Here is a 19,102-nt window from a genome sequence, read left to right as displayed (position 1 = left end):
AGGGTTTAACCACTGCACCTGCAACCGAACAGGTACGAGGTAGAAAATAAAGATATGGTACTGCAGCTTGTGTGTCTGCTCTTTGCATAATTCACCAACTTCTTCTTTTAATACAGTTTTAATAGTTTTCATTCAGCTGGCATTCATAAATCAGAGATTGGGGCTTTTATCTCCAAAGCTTTACTTGATTAAGTTTTTTTCTCAGTAGTTGGAGTTTGAAAGTTGAAATTTGGAGATAATAAACTCCAATTTTGACTTATTGATATAATAAAAATGCTCTTACAGTGGCAGAAACAGACTTCTGTACTTTACCATCTGGAAGAGGGACTATAAACAAACATAACAGAAAAAAGCATTTTATAATGAAATTATTATGGCATTAAATAAACTGCAGTGATAATAAAAAAATGTTTTTATTAACATTTTTTAAATTTACTTTATTTGTTTAATTATTTACTTTTTATTTATTTACTTCTTTCATTTTTATTTATTTATTTATTTAATCTTTTTTTTTTTTTGTCTTATTTAATCCGATTTCCAGTTGTATTTACTTATTTTTAATAGATTTTTCTTCTTCTTCTGACATTTTTTTCTGCTTCTGTGTCCGTATGGCATGAAGCTTTCACCTACATGTTAACATTCATTTATAATATTAAATCAATACACATGACACCCATAACTAAAAACCTAAACACACTCATAAATCCTTCTTTTACAGTAAACTGAGTCCTAACGTGAATGTATTGAGAGCAGGGTAAGGATAGCAACGTGGGACACTTTCATGTAAGTACATCAATAAAAACACAAATGCATGAGCCAAAACGATCTGTGAACATTGTGAACAATTATTAATTTGAGCTGAAACTATGCAAACACTGAGCAGTATCACCTTCATACCAATAAAACACATCATAGGTCATTTCATTGACACGGACCTCTCTGTCCAGCTGATCCTGCATGTCCTTCCATCTCTGCTCCTTCTGCCTTCTCTCCTCCTCCTCCCGTCTCGCCTTCTCCTCCTCCCGCCTCACCCTCTCCTCCTCGGCCTGCCGCGCCGCCCTCTCCTGCCGCTCTCTGGCCTCCTGCTGCCTCCTTTGCTCCTCCTCGGCCCTCAACCTGCAGAAAACCACAAAGTCTGAACTTCACAGGGCGCCACAGACGAGACAAAGATAATCATCTCTGACAATTTCTATTTTTAACGCATTGTTAATATTGATAATTCAGTATACACAGCAAACAGTCAAAGTAATCAGATCAATGACTTTTTTTACTCAGTCTTAGCTCTGAATAACTCCAGCTACAAAAGTGCAGTATAAGTACATAACTAGTCCCTATAAACAGGACAAAAACAACACTGTTTATAAATTGAGGCTTTTGAATATTCTCCAATTTGTTCCATCTACAACCATCCCTGTAAACTTTGCATTTAACAAACTATTTTGTGTTTTGGGGATCTAAAAAAATTATTTTGCTCATCAGAACTGGAGTAAAATGCTGCATTTTGGACAGTATTGACTGCTATGATGGAACTATGAGCGAAACTCCATCTAATGTCCATTAAATGTTCCGAAAAATCAAGAATCATAAGTCTAACGTTTCACATGTTCAGATAGAAACAGAACAAACCAGAAACATCTGGGTCCAGTGAACAGCTGTGTATGAGGAGCACTCACCTCTCCTCCTCCTGCCGCTGTCTCTCCTCCTGCTCCTTCTGTATTCGGGCCAGACGGCGTCTCTCGGCCAGCAGTCTGGATGCCTCCTCGGCGTCTGTGGTCCCACCCACGCTCCTTCCTGTGGGCGTGCCCGGAGACTCTGTTGGGGAGGATGGAGAGACACAAAAAAACATAAAAAAAACAGTTTAAACGATTTCAAAAAGCCTTTAAACAACATTACAGCTTCATAAATGCTCAGCTGAGGGGAGCATCTCACCAGAGCCCTGCAGGTAAGACCTGCTGATACAAGTACAGATACAGAAAGGAAAACCAGGAGCATCTTCGGTTGTGTTTTCACTCGATGTGCGCTCTGCAGATTCTGTGGCGACCTTCTTGTTTTGCTTTTTTCTTCGACATTTAGAGTTTATCATTCGCCTGAATTATGCTGAACAAATACCAGGTGGTATTTTGACCACTATCACCGTCCCCTGAATTCAATCGGCATCAATAATAAACTGATAGCTTAGTTAAGGCTGCATGTGTAAAGTTACTGCTGCACGTTTGTCTTCACCTGCATTGAGTTCTCTGCTGGTGGATTTGGGGATCTTCTTCTCCGATGTCTCAGATTTGGTGGATTTCCTCTCCAGGGTGCTGTGACCTTTGACCTCGTCGGTGCCGGGGGTGGTGGCTCTCTGCCGGAGAGGGGAGGGCGGGTACTGACCGGGGGAGCAGGGAGACTGGGCGCGACTCCTGCTGGACCTCACCCTGAAGCAACCAACAGAGTCACATCAAGTCACCTGTGCTTCAGGTGAAGTGTGCGTGTTCATGTTCAGACATGCGAGGGCAGAAAACTGGCATGTGGCTAGGGAAAGTGTGTGTGTGTGTGTGTGTACCGTTTCGGTGTGGCGGGGCCCTTGCTGTTGGCCCTGAAGGAAGAACTGCGGCTTGGTGTGTTTGCTGACTCCCCCTAAAAATCAGATTTAACAAATATTACTGGCTGTTTAAACACATGATAATCAGAACATCAGGACTTCGTGAAGCTCTTGTTGTAGCCGTGTAACCGGAGACCCATCAGTGAGGATGAGTCAGGATGAAGCTTCATCATACTGGATGCAGCTTACTCACATCAGTAATGACTACAACGACGTGAGCGGTCGTTTTCCTGCCTCATTAAAACTGAGTCCTTCCTTCCTGTCCGAAGCATCCGTGCAGACAGAGGATCCTCTTACATGCTCGTTAGCTGCAATCAAACAGTTACTAAACAGTTCTGACTGCATAGATGTTTGTTAACATCCAAATGAATTCATTACTGAAAGCTTTACTGGCTTTTTGACCGGTGTGGCCCAGTTTAGTAACTTGCACGTCTTTAATCCTGCAGCTACATCCTGAAACTAGTCAGTACCGAGTAGAAACCTCGTCTGAGGCTGAAATAATGAGGTAATCAGTTCATCTAATGTTCGCTCTGACAGAAAGTCCCCACAGACTCAGAATTGACAAATTTACAACAGAAATAAAGACATTTAGAGTTTGGTATGACTGCATTGGGGGATTTTTCTGTACCTCATGTTAAGGTTTAAAGTTTGGGGCTAACGGACACGCATGACAACACAAGTGCAGAAGCTCCCAGCTGTATACTAATCTTCATCTTAGCTCCATGTGTATGCACTTCCTTTTTTAGCAGTTTTAGCCTGAGAGGCTTAAGACATCAGCAGTGTCAACTCTAATTATAACTCTAAAGATAAAAAGAACAGCTTTAAATATGTAAACTTTACAAACAGAGTTCACACACTGCTGCAGAAAAAAGTGTGACAACAACAAATTCAAACAGAGGTGCAGACATTAGGCTAAAAGACAAAACAGAACAAAACTCAAGAAAAGTTCAGATGCACAAAAACACAAAACTCCACCTGTAAACATATTAAATCATTTTATAACCCAAGAAAAAATAAGAAGAATCCAAGATTTTAAATAAAATAGTGTTTTATTGGTCTGTTATTTGGCACAAGATTTCTGTGGCCCTGCATCGCGCCATAATCATTCCACCCTATTGCTCAAATATGACTTCTGGCTCTAAGAAAAACACAACATGGTCAAAATGTTAACACTAAGGTTTTATAACCAGAGTCCAAACACCACGTTTCATACCTGGCAACAGTGCTGACACTCGTCACACGTCACACAGAGTCCACAGCTCTGAGAGAGGGAAGGTTCAGATCTACATATTCATCAGATTACCACACAGCACAACAGTTGCTAATGTGCCCTTTTAGCTCCAAACACCTCGCTTACAAAGAGGTATGTGGTGTTATATGTGTGTGTGTGTGTGTGTGTGTGTGTGTGTGTGTGTGTGTGTGTCTGACCGTGGGTGTTTTGGCTCTGGATGTTTCCTCGGGGAACCCAGCGATGCTTCTGCGGTTGGAGGAACTCCTGGTTAGTTTGTGGTTGTTGGATGAAGCTGTTCGATGGGACACAAAAGACACTGACGGGTCAAAGACGGACACACAGAAATGACACGTGAAATACGTTTACAACATACAGACAGAGACACAGATGGAGGAGAATGAGACGCTCGGTTAGGAAGACAAACAAATGAGAAACAGTTTCAGAGAGGCTCACTGCGCTTCCAGAAAGAAAAACCAGCATTAACTTTTTGTCTCTTAAAAACACAAGTAAAATATTTTTAATGTGTCAAAGCAGACGGATTAGTTATGACACTAACTCAAACTCAAACTAACCATGGAGTTAAGTTTAGTCAAGTAAAATCAGTGTTCATGCAGGCTTTGGCTGTAAATGTCATTTTGTGTGTTTTTCTGCCCTTAAAGTAAGAATTTAATAAATTAAAAAGGAAAAATAAATAAATAAAATTTAAAATTATGCAAGTAACAAAAAATTAATGTTCACCAATGCTTTAAAATCCCAATATTGTGACAACAGCAAGGCTAAAGCAGAGGGCCACACATAAAACAAGCTGCTAAAGTCAAATTATTTAAAAACAAGCGTGCAGGTAAAAAAAAAGGCAAAATTTTTTATTTCTTTTTATTTATTTATTACTTAGTTTTTAATGAAGACTTCACATATTTGTTAGAAAATGTGTATTTTCATGATTAAAAAGCTGACCTTTTTAACACATGATGATTGATGTAAATTAATGTTTTTCTTCATGACTTTCAGACAATGTCGGGAAAATCCAGCTGGGATTTGTCTCGAGGTGGAAATCATGCACCTGAGATGTGTTCATATTTAGGCGAGGGGTGATGGAGGACGCCTACAGTTACCTGCAGGATCCTAACATGTCTGGATAAAGGAGCTGGAGGGTTAAAGAGTACATAATGTCTTTTCCAACGTCAAACTCAAGGTGCTGCAGAGTCGCTGAGATTTGTTTCTGAGGCGACTTTCATTTTGTCATCGATTTGTCATCACAGGATTTATGCACCCAGCTGCAGGTTGCATGGTTAGAAAGGGTCTAAACCTTCTCCTCCACCCAATAAAACACAGACTCCAGCCGTGTGGAGGTGAGCCAGGAACAAGGGCTTGTATTCAATTCAATTCAATTCAATTTTATTTATATAGCACCAAATCACAACAAAAGTCGCCTCAAGGCGCTTCATAGATACAGAGAAAAACCCAACAATCATATGACCCCCTATGAGCAGCACTTTGGCGACAGTGGGAAGGAAAAACTCCCTTTTAACAGGAAGAAACCTCCAGCAGAACCAGGCTCAGGGAGGGGCGGGGCCATCTGCTGCAACCGGTTGGGGTGAGAGGGGGTGTATCTGCCTACTTAACTCTTTCATCATTTGCCAGTCAACAACCTAAATGTCTCAGGAAGTTAATTCTGCTCACGTGGACGTAGTGTTTTCAGAAACATTTGATCACTCACCACAGATTGAAGACTGAACAGAACCAACTTTAAGGGTTTTCTTTACTTGGATGATTGAGCATGAATCGAGTTGGCTATTTGCTAACATCCAAATATTTGAGACAATATGGTGCTAGAAATAATTCTGACAGGATCGGTCCCACAGAGCGACTGCTGCCACCCCCTGTGTGAAAACCAGCCGTGCAGGTGATCAACTCAACACCTGTGAAAAACCTGAACAAGCTCAGAAAGACGAGATGGAGGTAACGACTAAGAAAGCAAAGACTGATCTACAAAGAAGATGATTCAGGTGAGGGAGCAGATGCTTGTTTGTACAGGATGTGTCCTGCAGCTGCTGAGGAGGAGCACAGGGAGACAAACAGCAGAGGAATAACTGCACTTTGCCTTTTCTTTGAAGCCTCATGCATTAAACTTGATGTTCTACCCAAGTTTATTAGATCTATGCTGCAGAGTGCTGTTACCTATAAAGCTGTGTGTTTGGTCTGCAGGCACAGAGCTGAAATAACTCTTATCTGCATGACTTCTTCACACTTTTACTTTTACATGTATTTGTTTTGATCTGAAACACTGGAAACAAAGAGTTAAGCCTGAATCCTGCTCTCCAGTTTGGTACTCGGGACCTGAAGGGGATTTTTAGTTTAAGGTTCATAAAGTCTCACCTCTGTCCGGTGAGTGAAGAGCAGCTGAAGAGTTGGAGAGCTGTTTGTTGATTGGCTGATCAGTTAGTGGAGACAGGAAGTCAACCGCTGAAGCAACACAAAAACAGAAAAGCGAATCATTTAAACGGACACACACACCACAGCGACTTAAACAGCTGCTGCTCGGTGTAAAACTGTCCAGTGAACGTCCGATCCCAGCACAAACACCCCTCACACGACAAACACAAATCTGCCGGCTCACGCAGAAAGTAATCCCGCCGATCGATGAGCCGTGCAGGGCGCTGAATGAATTAACCTTGGTGATGTAAGACAGAAACGAAACAGCAGCAGAGACGCACACACACGAGGAAGTGCTTCATCATGAAATGGAGGATGATGATAGCGAAGCAGCGACTGCAGAGCTGTGAGGTGAACGTTTCAGAGACGAGAACGCGACCGGACAAAAGCAGGACTTAAAAACTCCAAAGATCTGCTTTCTGGGATTTTCTGGGATTTTCTGGGATAGCGATTAGATTTTAGGAGTAAGGGATTATTTTCTTTCCAAATAATCCAAGTTTGCATGATTTTTTTTTTATTCCCTTTTATCTTTAGAAGAGTGTGTTGTTAACCTGTTTAACATAAAACGTTCATTTTAGCGAGCTACTATAAGTAACAAAAAGAATAAAATATTTACTATCAGTAAGTTCATTCATAATCTTCAAAAAACGATTTAAAAAAATGTTTTACCTCACAGTCACTCAGACTTCATGTCACAGTTTTTGTTTTATTTTTTTCATATTCCTAAAATATTTGTTAAGTTTAGTCTTTGTTGCCTCATTAGTTTAACTAATTTTACTGTTTCTTCTTGTTAATTCTACCCTAAAATATGTTGTAATTGCTTTAACTAAATGCTACAAATGTTTCAATTAATGTAATTAACTTAAATACTTTTACTTTGATCTGATGAATTCACAGAGAAAATATTTATTGATAAACAGAAAGCAACGAGCCACAGTTATCGTTTATATTTGTGTGTTTTTCTAGCTTTAGCTTGTTGTTAGGATTTAAAATGATTAAATAAAGCTGTTTTTTAGGATTTTTATGTACACATTGCATGTGCTCATAAACGGTGTGCTCTGTGTTTTTGAGGGTCGAAACGTCATTCAGCGTTATGACTGAATTGAAATATTGAATTGACGTAGAAGCGCAGAGAGTCTTTACTGCATGCTAACAGCAGATAACAGTCAGGAGGATATTTTCTGGGCCAAAGGAAGTCCAAACAGAAGGTCCCGAATGATAAATAGAATCAGTATCAGGATAATATTAATAATCAAGGCAGGTGTTTCTGTCTCTGTCCTTCCAGGAAAGGAGCAGATAAGAGGGACTTGAACAAAGAGGAGACTCGAAGGGACACAACAAGACAGCCTGTTGGTTCTGAAAGGAGATAGTCATAATAATAATGTGTTATTGTTGGGGTATAAAACTGTGGCCCGATCCAAAGTCATCCTTTCTGTGAAGCAGACCGATGGTTTACATCGAGGTCTGTAACTTGTAATATCAACTGCCGAATCTTTTTAAATGACAAATATTTCTTTGAAACTGTGTCCTGACTGCAGTTTTAAACTCCGATTCATTTACTCTGTTTCTCCTGCTTTTATTCTACAGGAAATTACTACCAAACAACACAGGAAAGGTCTTTTTTTGTTTTTAGGGGTTTTGTTTTTGCCTTTCGTGTTTTGTGCAAAAGTGCACCAGCGGGTCAGGCTGAGTGCAAAACACCATGGAGGTTATTTGAGTCGTGATATGGGACAGTAATGATCGCATGGTGTCTGTGTGTGAGCGCGTGTGAGGTCTAATAAGTTTCAGATAGCTGCAGGGTGAAGTCTGCTGTGATTTATGGTGTGTGTGTGTGTGTGTAGTAGCAGGGTGTTTCATAGACAAAATTCCCTGCTGAGAAAAATACGTATGCATCGCTAAACAAGGCCTTGGGCCAGGAAGACAGGAAGAGGAGCAGCCCTTTGTTGTGGGGGTGGGAGAGCGTGTGTGCTGCATACGCAGTTATGTGTGGTGGGCCTTTCAAACCAGATGCTCTAAGAGGAAATATGACGGCACTGTTGATGAAGATGGGTGGAGAACACCGGCAGCTGACACAAATAACACACACTGAGTGGGTCGGAGGTCACGCGTTTGATTGGTTTTAACTCTTTCCGATCAGCGCTGTCACCACTGTGTGACGGTCAAAGCTCTTGTAAACGTTAAAAAACATTTAGAGCTCTACAGAGATTTTTTTCTGAGTAAAGATTTCACACATTAAGTTTTTGGGAACATTTTTAACTTTAAAATGTTGTAAAAACCTTTGAATAGTTAAAGTATAATGTTGTCCTTTGATGAGCAGATTCAGCAGTGGAGGCTGTTCTATGGCCAGATAATAAATGATAATGTTACCTGTACATGTAGTAAATATAACCATACATTACACACCTAAACTTTAGCTTTAATAAAAAGGTTATTTTGTCATCACCTTTAAATTGAATATATTGACTTGTTTCTTTCAGCCTTTCTTTATGCTTCTGCCACATGTGGACTGAAATATGACTCCCTTTGGAGTGACTCTCTCTGGAGTCAGTCCCAACAGACTCCCATGTTAACATCTACAACTTTTACTCAGAAAATAAATGTGTTTTTTAAATGTGCTTAAATAACTGCCTCTGGATAGTTTCCTACTTCATAACAGCAACAGATACTTTTACAATTTACTTATTTGAATGTTTTTAAGGACAAAGTTAAGCTTGTGCTGCTTTGACTGAAAGTTGGATGGCGAGGAAGGCGAATGCAGCTGGAGCTGTCTGCAGGCTTCACCTCAGTTAACTGGACTAACTCATGTGGACCAATAATATTGATTACTGTGCAGTTAATTGCACATTGTCTGTGCTCCAGTTTTGGTGTGCCAACATACTGCACATGCTGCTACATTTACGGCAGAGGAAACCTGTGCAAACTTTTTTGCTGCAACTTTGTTTACAAATATTCAGATTTATCGCGGGTGGAGCGCGTTTTATTAGGTCCTCTAAGAACAGTCGTGACAAAAATCAGTGCAAACATTTTTAAAAGGGTTGAAATATAATACACACGACTATCACACACTTCAGGATGACGCTACAGCCACAAAGACGGCTACGAACATGCAAACAGAGGATCGACTGCAGGTGGCGGTGGGTGGGTGTGGCACACATAGTCATGTGGTCTGTACCGTTACGGGACTGGCTGGCACTGGAAGCAGCAGGAAGCTCATTGGGCTGAGCGGAGCCAATGGCATTGCAGGGTGGGGTCTTAAGGTTACCTGGGCAGCAGGTGAAGCAGAGCGGAGAAAGCAAAGCATTACATACTCACACACACACACACACACCTGTTTCAGGGACACATGACAGGCATACAAACAGAAAACAACAACCAAGCTCGGTGCGCGCACACACACGCTGGGTTAAAGTGAAAGAGGCATCAAAATCGGTTCAAAAACATTGTAAAGGCAAACAAGCCAACAAGAGGAGTGAAACACAACAAAGCTGTGAGCCGAATACGTGCAAAAGTGTCACTGTCCTCTCAGGGAAGATCTAAGATCCTGATTTCATCATGTGGAGGTTCAAGCAACATCTGCTGTAAGAGAACTGTTTAAACGACTATGTTCAGCATGTAGATCTACAGGTTTAATGACGCTGGACATGTTTGTAGTTTTGATTCTTTACACCACTACAGAGGATTTGAAATCAAACAGTGAACATGTGTTATTAGAGTATTGGATTCACACACAGTCCCATATTCAGTAAGTTAACTGACTGACAACCAGCTGACAGAGGGAACATGGCTGAGGCCTGGTTCCTCATTATTTTATGACACATTCAGCAGATCAAAGAACTGGAGTGTGCCGGTAGCTGTTCACTGAAACTGTCACTGTGACATCCAAATAATGTCAGTGCAAGTGAAGGAGGCCGTCATTAGGCTGACAGGCCAAAATAAACTCTCTCCCATCAGGCACAACATTATGACTTGTATAATATTGTGTCCAGCTGTTTGCTACAGAAACAGCAAACAGATGTGTCGTGTATTCTGACACATTTCTACCAGGAATGACCTTTTTTGTAATTTCAGCTCTAACAGCTCATCTGTTGGATCTGAGCAGAGCCGGTGTTCTGGGAATCCATCCTACCTGCCAAACCATCCTACCCGTTGTTTCTGCGCATGCGCACAACACAGAATTCAGTGGCCAATTGTCCTACCTTTGTGAATATTAGCTAGAAAAATACTCTGACCGGTAAAATTAACTGCCAAACCAACCTACCTTTGTGAATGTCACCTACAGGCATACTTAAACTGCTAACATTTTGTGACAAATCATCCTACTTTTGTTAATCTGAGCTAGAAGCATACTTTAACAGCTACATTTCAGTGGCGAACCATCCTACCTTTCTGAATATGAGCTAGAAGCGTACTTTAATAGCTAAAATTCAGTGGCAAATCATTTTACCTTTGTTAATGACAGCTACACACATACTCTGACGGGTAAAATTAAGTGCCAAACCATGCTACCTTTGTGAATGTTACCTACAAGCATACTTTAACGGGTAAAATGAAGTGGCAAACCATCCTGGCTGTATGCATATGAGCTACAAGCATACTCTGATGGGCAAAGTTAAGTGGCAAACCGTCATACCTACTTAAATTGGTGCTGGAATTACTCTGTGACAGCAGAAATGTGCATAAACTACTTATGGTAGGACGTTTTGCCAAAGTAGGATGGTTTGTCAGAACACCGGCCTTTGTTCTTCACGTGACCCTGTCGCTGGTTCATCACTGTTCCCTTCTTGGACCACTTGATGCGCCAATGATTGTTTTTGCTCCACATTTTTCCTGCTTCTAACACATAAACTTTATACGATGTGTTAGCAGTGCTACGATGAACAGATCATCTTCATTATGGCACTAACAGGTGTCACGATGAAGAAACAATCAGTGTGATTCCCTTCATATGACCGTGGTCGTGATTATTAAGACTGATCGGTGTATAAAAGACAAAAAAACCTTTCGTAGTGGCCAAATCAATAATCTGGTTCATTCTCAGAAACAAGGAAGACACTGGTGAGCTCAGGAACATCAAAGACCAGAAAGACCACAGAAGACAACTAAAGTGGACGATTACAGAATTCATTACTTGCTTAAGAAAACATCTAACAACAACATCTAACCAATCAAGAACATTCTAGAACATTCTAAGAGAACATAAAAAGATGCAAATCTTTGGGCAGATGAAACCAAGATTAACCACGACCAGGACGACTGGAAGAGGCAAGCAGCTCCTGATCTGAAGCATAACACATCACCTGTCAAACATAGTGCAGGCAGTGTTTTGACATGTGTATGTATGGCTGCCAGTGGAAGTGGGTCACTAGTATTTATTGATGATGTGACTGCTGATAGAAGCAGCGGGACGAGTTGTGAAGCGTACAGGGTTATACTCTCCTCAGATTCAGGCAAATGCTGCAAAACTGATCAGAGCTTCACAAGGTATTAAAGATGAACGCCTGCATTTCAATCACATGTTGGCTGTGTGATTTAAACTCCACTGTGGTGGTGTACAGACGCAACATTATAAAGGAAAGTGCCATTGTCCAAAAACGCATACACAGATATACTGCTGGGTCCCTTTGAATGCTCCTGTATTAACATCACCCGGTGCCAATAACCGTAATCTTGGTGCTTATTTTTAAATTATTCCCCCGTCTTGGCAACAAGAGGAGAAAAGATCCTTTGAAAATGGACACACATAAAAGAAATCCTGATATTTTTTACAGGGTTGTGTATCTGCTGTGATCCCGGTTGGGTAAAAATCTGCAGCAGCTGCTATCACGGCCTGAACACCTTGTTCGAATAAAGTAGCAGCTCATTTTGGAGCTCGGGACCAGAGGAAAATACGCAGCACACAAACACACACACAAAAACACACACTTTGCGTCTTTGGGTGAGTGTCTGTCCTTTAATCGAGCTGTAAGATGAGCTGGTGCCGTTTCTGCTGCAGTGAGCGTTCTGCCGGGCCCCGCAGATCCCAGAGCAGCGCCTCGTCCCCAGCCAGCCGGGCCGGAGCCAGAGGAGCTGCCTGGTGGACCCGATCCCGGCTCAGCTGGTGGGTACTGTGAATAATTGATGGCGTTATGAATGCACCACAGCATAGAGCCAGGCTCGGGCCGACAAGAAGACAGAAAACATCTCAGAAGAGAGTGACGGTGAAGAAAAGAGATAAAATACGAGTGATGGATACTGTGTCGCACTTTGTTTATGTGTGTGGCCTTGTTGCGTTCAAGGTCTTCTGAGAATTAGTCCTGCATCCCAGCTCGGAAATAAAACACACAAACATAAAAATAAACGGGCACCTGTAGCACGTTTAAACAGCAGTTTACAGGCACAGCTTGAGCCCGTCTGATCAGGCTGAAGCTTTATGAACTCACTCTGAGTCTCTAAAGCCTGAAGGGGTTTGGAGACAAAGCGTTCCTGCATTGCAGCCTCCCCACCCTTTTCCTCCACTGCCCCGCTCTGTTTTCTCCTTCTCTATATCCTCACTTCACCTGCTCTTTGTCCTCTGCTTTTACGTCTCCACCCTTTATTCCCACAGCTACCCCCCCTTCTCCTCCTGACCTCCAGACCTCCTCCTCCTGAAACATCTCTCCACTTCTCCATCACTACCAACCCCCCCCCTCCCCCCGAGTTCTAGAAATCAAACCCACCCTCCAATGACATCATCATCGTTTCTGTTGGTACTCACCCTCCACTCCGTCAGGCGGTCCTCCCCATGTCCACCGTTTAGGCCTGTTATCCAGGTGCTCCCGGGCTTCTCCTCCACCTCCTCCTCCTCGTCTTTCAGGGCCCCCGGCTCTTCGGCGTACCATGGCCTCCAGCCTCTCCTGCTCGTTGCGTTCAGAAACAGGGAAGAAGAGAGATTCTCTTACCGAGCCATCGCTACGGCGACGGATGCCGGGCGATGCACTCGGAGATGGCTGCGCCATGGTTACCGCATGCAGCAGCAGCGGCAGCGGCCTCGCCCCTCTTCGCGCTCGTCTGTTCGCTGTCTGCTGGTGGTCACCAGCCCTCGCTTGCCCGTCTGCCACTCAGTGATACAGCAGCTCTGTTCGCTCTCTCTCCTCCGTCTGCCGCTCCCTCTCTCCCCCACCTCGCAGTTCAATTCACTCCTCCCTCTCTCTCTCTATGTCGATCACCCACTCCCTCTCTAATGACTGAGTCTGTTTCTGAAGCACTTTAGTCAGACGGGAGGAGGCAAAATGCAGCCCGTCACCACCCCCCACCACATACATACACATGCATGAACACACGTTTACACAGGGGACCATGCCTGCACACACACACAGATGGTGGGTGGATCGGAGATTGATACTGGTTGCATTTCTTTCATCCTTTTGCCTTCCTCTACCTTTTCCTCTGGACTGCATGCATGCTGCAGTGTGACAATAACCATTCCTAGAAAATAAAAATACACTCAGCACTGGGGAGTGACTGGCAGACAAGATGAGCAAACCATGACTGGGTATAATTATTAATCTTACATCATCATCACAGTTTGAGGAAAACAATAAAAATCTTTGATGGATTTCGGCCTATATGAACTCACAGAGACATTCCTGTTGTGTATTAAATGTTATGGCGAGACAGCTGTTATTCATTCCTAATGATTTACATCCTTAATGTCTACATGCTGGAGTCACGGTGAGGTCCTTGTTTTATTATCTGTGGGAAGGATTTTGCTCCAGATCACAGAGTGAGAGCCCATTCAGCACAATTTTAACTTATCACACATTGACACACCAAAATAAAATACTATAAATTACTAGATGCAACCTAATTCTGTTTTGCAACACTGTCCTTGAGCAAGAGAGAAACCTAAGCTACTGGGAAAACAGACAAAGACCCTGGATGCAAACCTCCCGCCCTCTGCTGTGAGCTGTGTGCTGCTGTTACTATAGAGGACCTCGCTCCTTTGTTCCAGAGCATCATTATTACTTAGTGAATGTCTGATTGTCCTATTGTGCTTACAGCTGTAGATGCACATGCAGACACATGCACATCCCTGAAACAACACCTGTGGCCTCAAGTGACGCCTCAAAAATCCAACCATTCAGGTGAACGTTCAGCCAAGAAAAGACTTCATAAAATTTGGATTCTTGCATTATAAAAACGCACCAACAGCAGATTTTTTAAATAAACCACACAATTAAAATAAAAACACCCCATCAGCATCTGCAACGCCCAGATCTGAGACGCACGGGACAAATCCAAACTACTCTGCGCTGCATGCAAACGTGACATGTCGACATTTCCAAAGTTCACCTCACTCACAGCTCGAGGCTGGTTCTTATTTTATCGGCGCTTCTCACTCTTTGTTAAGTTTGTTGGCTCTGTCGTTTGAAAAACAGATATATTGACAATTATTTTGAGATGTTCAATATAAGAGCGTTGAAGGTCAGTTCAGAGGTCGAGCAAAGTGCAGCGTTTATTTAAGCTGATAGGTTCACTGGAAAAGTCAAACAGCACAAGACGGAGCTGGGCAAAGGGCTTTATATACAGACAAGCAGGTGCAGTTAATACACACAGGTAAAATATGTCTGTGAAGGTTCTCAGTCATCCAGGTCATCGTAGTCAAAGGAGCTTGCAAAGAAAAGCGTCTGGACTTCTTTGAGTTGCTTGAAGTCGTTTCACCTCTCATCCGAGAAGCTTCTTCTGTTCTGAACTTCAGAAGAAGCTTCTCGGATGAGAGGTGAAACGACTTCAAGCAACTTAAAGAAGTCCAGACGCTTTTCTTTGCAAGCTCCTTTGACGCACAGGTAAAGATAATCAGGGCGAACGGACAATAATGAAGGAGAAAATAACACCAATGGAAGACATCCAAGAAAGTCAACCTTCAAAGTAAAACAGGAAATAAACAAAAGACCGCTAACACTAGAGACACAAAACTACAGCCACAAAAAGAAATAACATAATAGTTGACTGGCGCAAAAACTCAATAAACAAAAACCAGAACAACTAAAGCTCTGCATTACAAACAGCCCTACAAACCTCAATAACACAACACCAGGAAATAAGTCAGAAAATCATTGATCCCACATCAAAGCACACGTGAGACGTCTGAATCAAAAATGTTTTAAGGGGCAAAATAAGGAGTCAATTACCTGAAAAGTAAAATCCAGGGAATAAATTCATGGAACCAAAATTAAAGTCCTCACTGCTGTATTAAAAACACTTATTAGGGTTCATTTTTAGATTCATGACTTTGTCGGGTTTCCTAATGTCATTACGTGACTGACACTTGTTTCTATTTTGATGAATATAAATATGTAGGATGTCAAATAAAGGCCTCAGGCACCTTAAAGAAATCAGACACATTTGTGAATCTAAAATGAGCTGTTATTATATTCAGATATATTAAAGCAGTAAATTGAAGCCTTTTAAGACTAAAGAATATTTCAGGTTCAGGTATATTTGTAAAGGCCCCTTTGTTTTATTTTGAAATTTGCTGTTTTTCATATTTAAACTGTTTATTTGTTAAAAAATAAATGTTAAATGTCCTTCTTTAGAAAACAGACTTTTATTTGAAACTATTTATATTTATGTAAAAATGTAAGACCAGAAGAAGCATTTTCCATTTAGTGATGTTCTCATTGCCTTACGAGGTAAATATTATCATCCCTGCATTTATTTTTATGTGTATTTATTATTTGTTTATTCATATTACACCTGTTTGTACACTGAGCTGTTTCTGTGTTTGTTGCAGAGGGTAAAAAGTGAGCCGCCTGCTTTTTATGTGGCTCGGCTTTCTGCTCATACTGGATTTACAATCATAAGATAAGATAAGATAAAACTTTATTAATCCCTCGGGTGGGTTCCTCTGGGAAATTCAGTCATCGACCATTACGGTGGCCCATGCAGAGTAACTGGCCAGCACAGAGCTGAAACACTGCCTCAGTGTACTGTCTGTATATGGAGTGGGTGGAAATGCCCCACCTCAGCACTATGGGGGTGGGGTGAAGGTGTATGCACAGTCACGCACAAAACTGCAGGAGGAGGGAGAGGCTGCGGGGGAGGGGGAGTCAGGATTTAAAGGGAGACAGCAGAATGTGATGAAGGTGAGGGAGGGAGTGAAGATGTGGAGAGAGAGTGGGGCAGGAAGATCAAAGATAGAGAGGAGGGCTGGGATGGACGAGCAGCCTGCAGGTCCCCTCATAACTGACTCCTGATGAGTCCTTTTACTAGAGTGCAATTTGCTTTATTTACAGCGGCAGAGCAGCGTGTTGATTGAGATGATTTACAAGGCAAACGTGCCAGTTAGTCATAATGGACTCGTTCACCTCTGCAGTGCTGAATGTGAAGTGAGCCTGTCTGATGAGATGAAAGGACTCAACACAATTAGAGACACGACATGAAACCGTTCACGAGACAAATAAAACAGAGTCGAGTGCTGCAGGTGAGCTGTCAACAAGACATGGTCAGTAATTAATAACACTACTCAAATTAATAGTGGTTACATATTTAGACAAAAATGAACCAGGTTCAGTTTTTATCTCCAAAATAACCTCAGACTAATAATAAATCCATTCTGCATATTTTATTCTTGGGCTTTATTAGAGTAGCTTTGCATGATTCTCAGGTCAAAATCATCTGTTTTTATGTTATATTGAGCCTCTGTGCAGCCCCTCAGTTCATCCACTGAAACAATCCAATTTAGCTGCTTCCACTATGAAAACGCTACGTCCACATGAACAGAATCAGCTTTTTGGGATGATTGGCTGCCTCTCATAAACAGAAGGTTTGACCATATTAGGGGTACCAGCTCTCTATCACCTCACAGCGACACCTGTACAAACACTGACCTCCTTATTTCAAATCCTGGTCATGATGGTTATGTTTAAGTGTAACAAAACCCTCCTCTGCTTTGTTTCTGGGAGGTGCTGCTTCACACCACACAGAGTGAAGCAGGTCCCGGCGACATACTCAAACGGGGAGGCATGATCAAATGATGAAGGTCAGCCGTGACAACACACCCACTGTAGCATCCCTCCCCACCACACACATCTAACACGGTGGAAAACACCCGAGCAGCGTGCACATGACATCACATGAGAAACCTCAATGTACACACACACATTAAATTTGATTTGTACAAGGCCAATTAATAAATCTGAGGCGTTATAAAGAGTTAACTGCAGAGACAAACACTAAACAATTCTATTATCTCGAGTTTTAAAACCATTAAACTCCAATGCAGAGCTGGAATAACTGAAATTCATCAACAGACGATAAAAAACAACTATTCCAATGACTACTCATTAAAACGTTATTGCTTCTAAAAGGTGAGAGACTTTAAAACTTCTTTTTGGAATAGGAAACATTTTAAAATCCAGGTGATTCTGGCTGGTATTTTCTCCTCGTTCTATTCCTGGTTTATAGATTCACCTAAAAAGCACAAGAGCCGCAGTTCGATCCTGGGAGGAGACAAATCCCTGTGGGGTTTGTGTCAGGAAGGGCGTGAAACCTCAGCCAAATCGAACAAGCGAGGCTACCCGTTGTTGTGACTCCTCGTGAATAAAGGAGCCATTGAAAGCAGTTTTTATTTTTGTTTCATAGACAAAACTATTTATTGACTGGTTCAGAAAGGCCCGCAGTAGCCTCTAACACGAGCCTCGTGGAACCAAAGCTCAGTAGCACGCTGCACCACAGAACATGGAGGAACCTATCTGCTTTAAATACTGACAAATGATTCGTTAGCTAATGAATTTATGAAACTGCAAAGGATTACTGTTATATTTTATAATGGATTCAGTGTTTTTCATCTATCAGTGCTAAACGATGATCAAAAATCTTCTTGAATGTGGTTTATGGGTCCTGGTGAGGTCTCTACTTCCTGGTACAATAAATATAAATTAAAAAATGCATCCCGCACTGTGACTACAAGCTAATTCGTTTTAAGTACTTTGCTTTGTTTTAGTTTGGATCCTGTATTAACTCTCTCTTGTCAAGTGAAGCTCTTCGATCCTGCAGCTTTGCTCTCCGGTTCAAAGGTGAAATATGTGCTTGTCACAGCATCGACTGTTTGTTCCAGTAAACGACACACGATACGCTGGAGGTGATGTCATCGTCCCGTGAGCCCAGCTGATCATTATATCATTAAGTTATGCATATGAGGCGGAAGACACGAGGTGGAGGAGAAGGTGGAGGCTGTTAGCAGTCAAAGAGAGCCTCCACATCAATACAGATAATAATCCCCCTCCTCCTCTTCTTCTCTCCTCTCTCTGTGCACCACCTGTTAACCCTTTGTGCGCTGGTTAGCTTTCCAACAACCGCCAGAAATGTCTGCTCTCGATACGAAACAGCCGATCATTAATTGAGCAGTGTAATAACATGAGTCAGTGGTTTTAGGCAGAGTGACGCCCACTCATGACTCACGCAGAGTGAGGTGATGTGTTTCACTGCTTCTGAAGAAGAAGTAAAAACAGAAAGAGCTCGTCTCAGCAGCTACATCATCATATCTGCTGCACATCCGTCTGTGAATCTGAGTCATTTCACAGGATTATGATTTAAAAAATAGTCCAGCAAAGGAGAAAATTACTGCCTTTGTCTCCAGTGTAGTAGGAATGGTCATATGAGAGATCGCAGAAATGCTGAATGGCTTATGGATTATTTTTTAATGTATACTTTTCCCTTGTTGTTACCGGCGCCTGCTAAGCTGTAATGTGCTACTACTGCTAGAAGGGGGCAGTAATGTGCCTCTGAGCTGTTTGCCAGCTTTTATTAAGCAGCACAAAGAAAAATTGCTCCGACAGAGAACTTCTAACAAAGACGAGCTCTCCTCTTCCACACAGAGTCCAGAATGAGTGGGG

General features: G+C 42.1%; 1 protein-coding gene across 7 annotated transcripts in view; it reads right to left on the bottom strand.

Annotated features, from left to right (window-relative positions):
* Positions 1–19,102, bottom strand: part of map7d2b (MAP7 domain containing 2b) — a 36,904-nt gene that overhangs the window by 8,607 nt on the left and 9,195 nt on the right. For 3 of the 7 annotated variants that reach the window (XM_085171910.1, XM_085171909.1, XM_085171911.1), the window contains exons 5-12: positions 12,982–13,120; positions 9,421–9,510; positions 6,192–6,278; positions 4,013–4,131; positions 2,546–2,619; positions 2,224–2,417; positions 1,674–1,812; positions 936–1,116 (exon numbers count right to left, since the gene is read on the bottom strand). In XM_085171910.1, coding sequence (XP_085028036.1) covers positions 936–1,116; positions 1,674–1,812; positions 2,224–2,417; positions 2,546–2,619; positions 4,013–4,131; positions 6,192–6,278; positions 9,421–9,510; positions 12,982–13,120 — 1,023 coding nt within the window. Of the gene's footprint in view, positions 1–935; positions 1,117–1,673; positions 1,813–2,223; positions 2,418–2,545; positions 2,620–4,012; positions 4,132–6,191; positions 6,279–9,420; positions 9,511–12,981; positions 19,050–19,102 lie in introns of all 7 variants that reach the window. The other 4 variants (XM_085171912.1, XM_085171916.1, XM_085171913.1 and 1 more) reach the window with 4 other exon arrangements.

Source organism: Neolamprologus multifasciatus, chromosome 9 (genome assembly GCF_963576455.1).
Source record: "Neolamprologus multifasciatus chromosome 9, fNeoMul1.2, whole genome shotgun sequence".
NCBI lineage: Eukaryota > Metazoa > Chordata > Actinopteri > Cichliformes > Cichlidae > Neolamprologus > Neolamprologus multifasciatus.
Note: the sequence above shows the minus strand (reverse complement) of the source record. Positions and strands in the feature narration are given on the sequence as shown.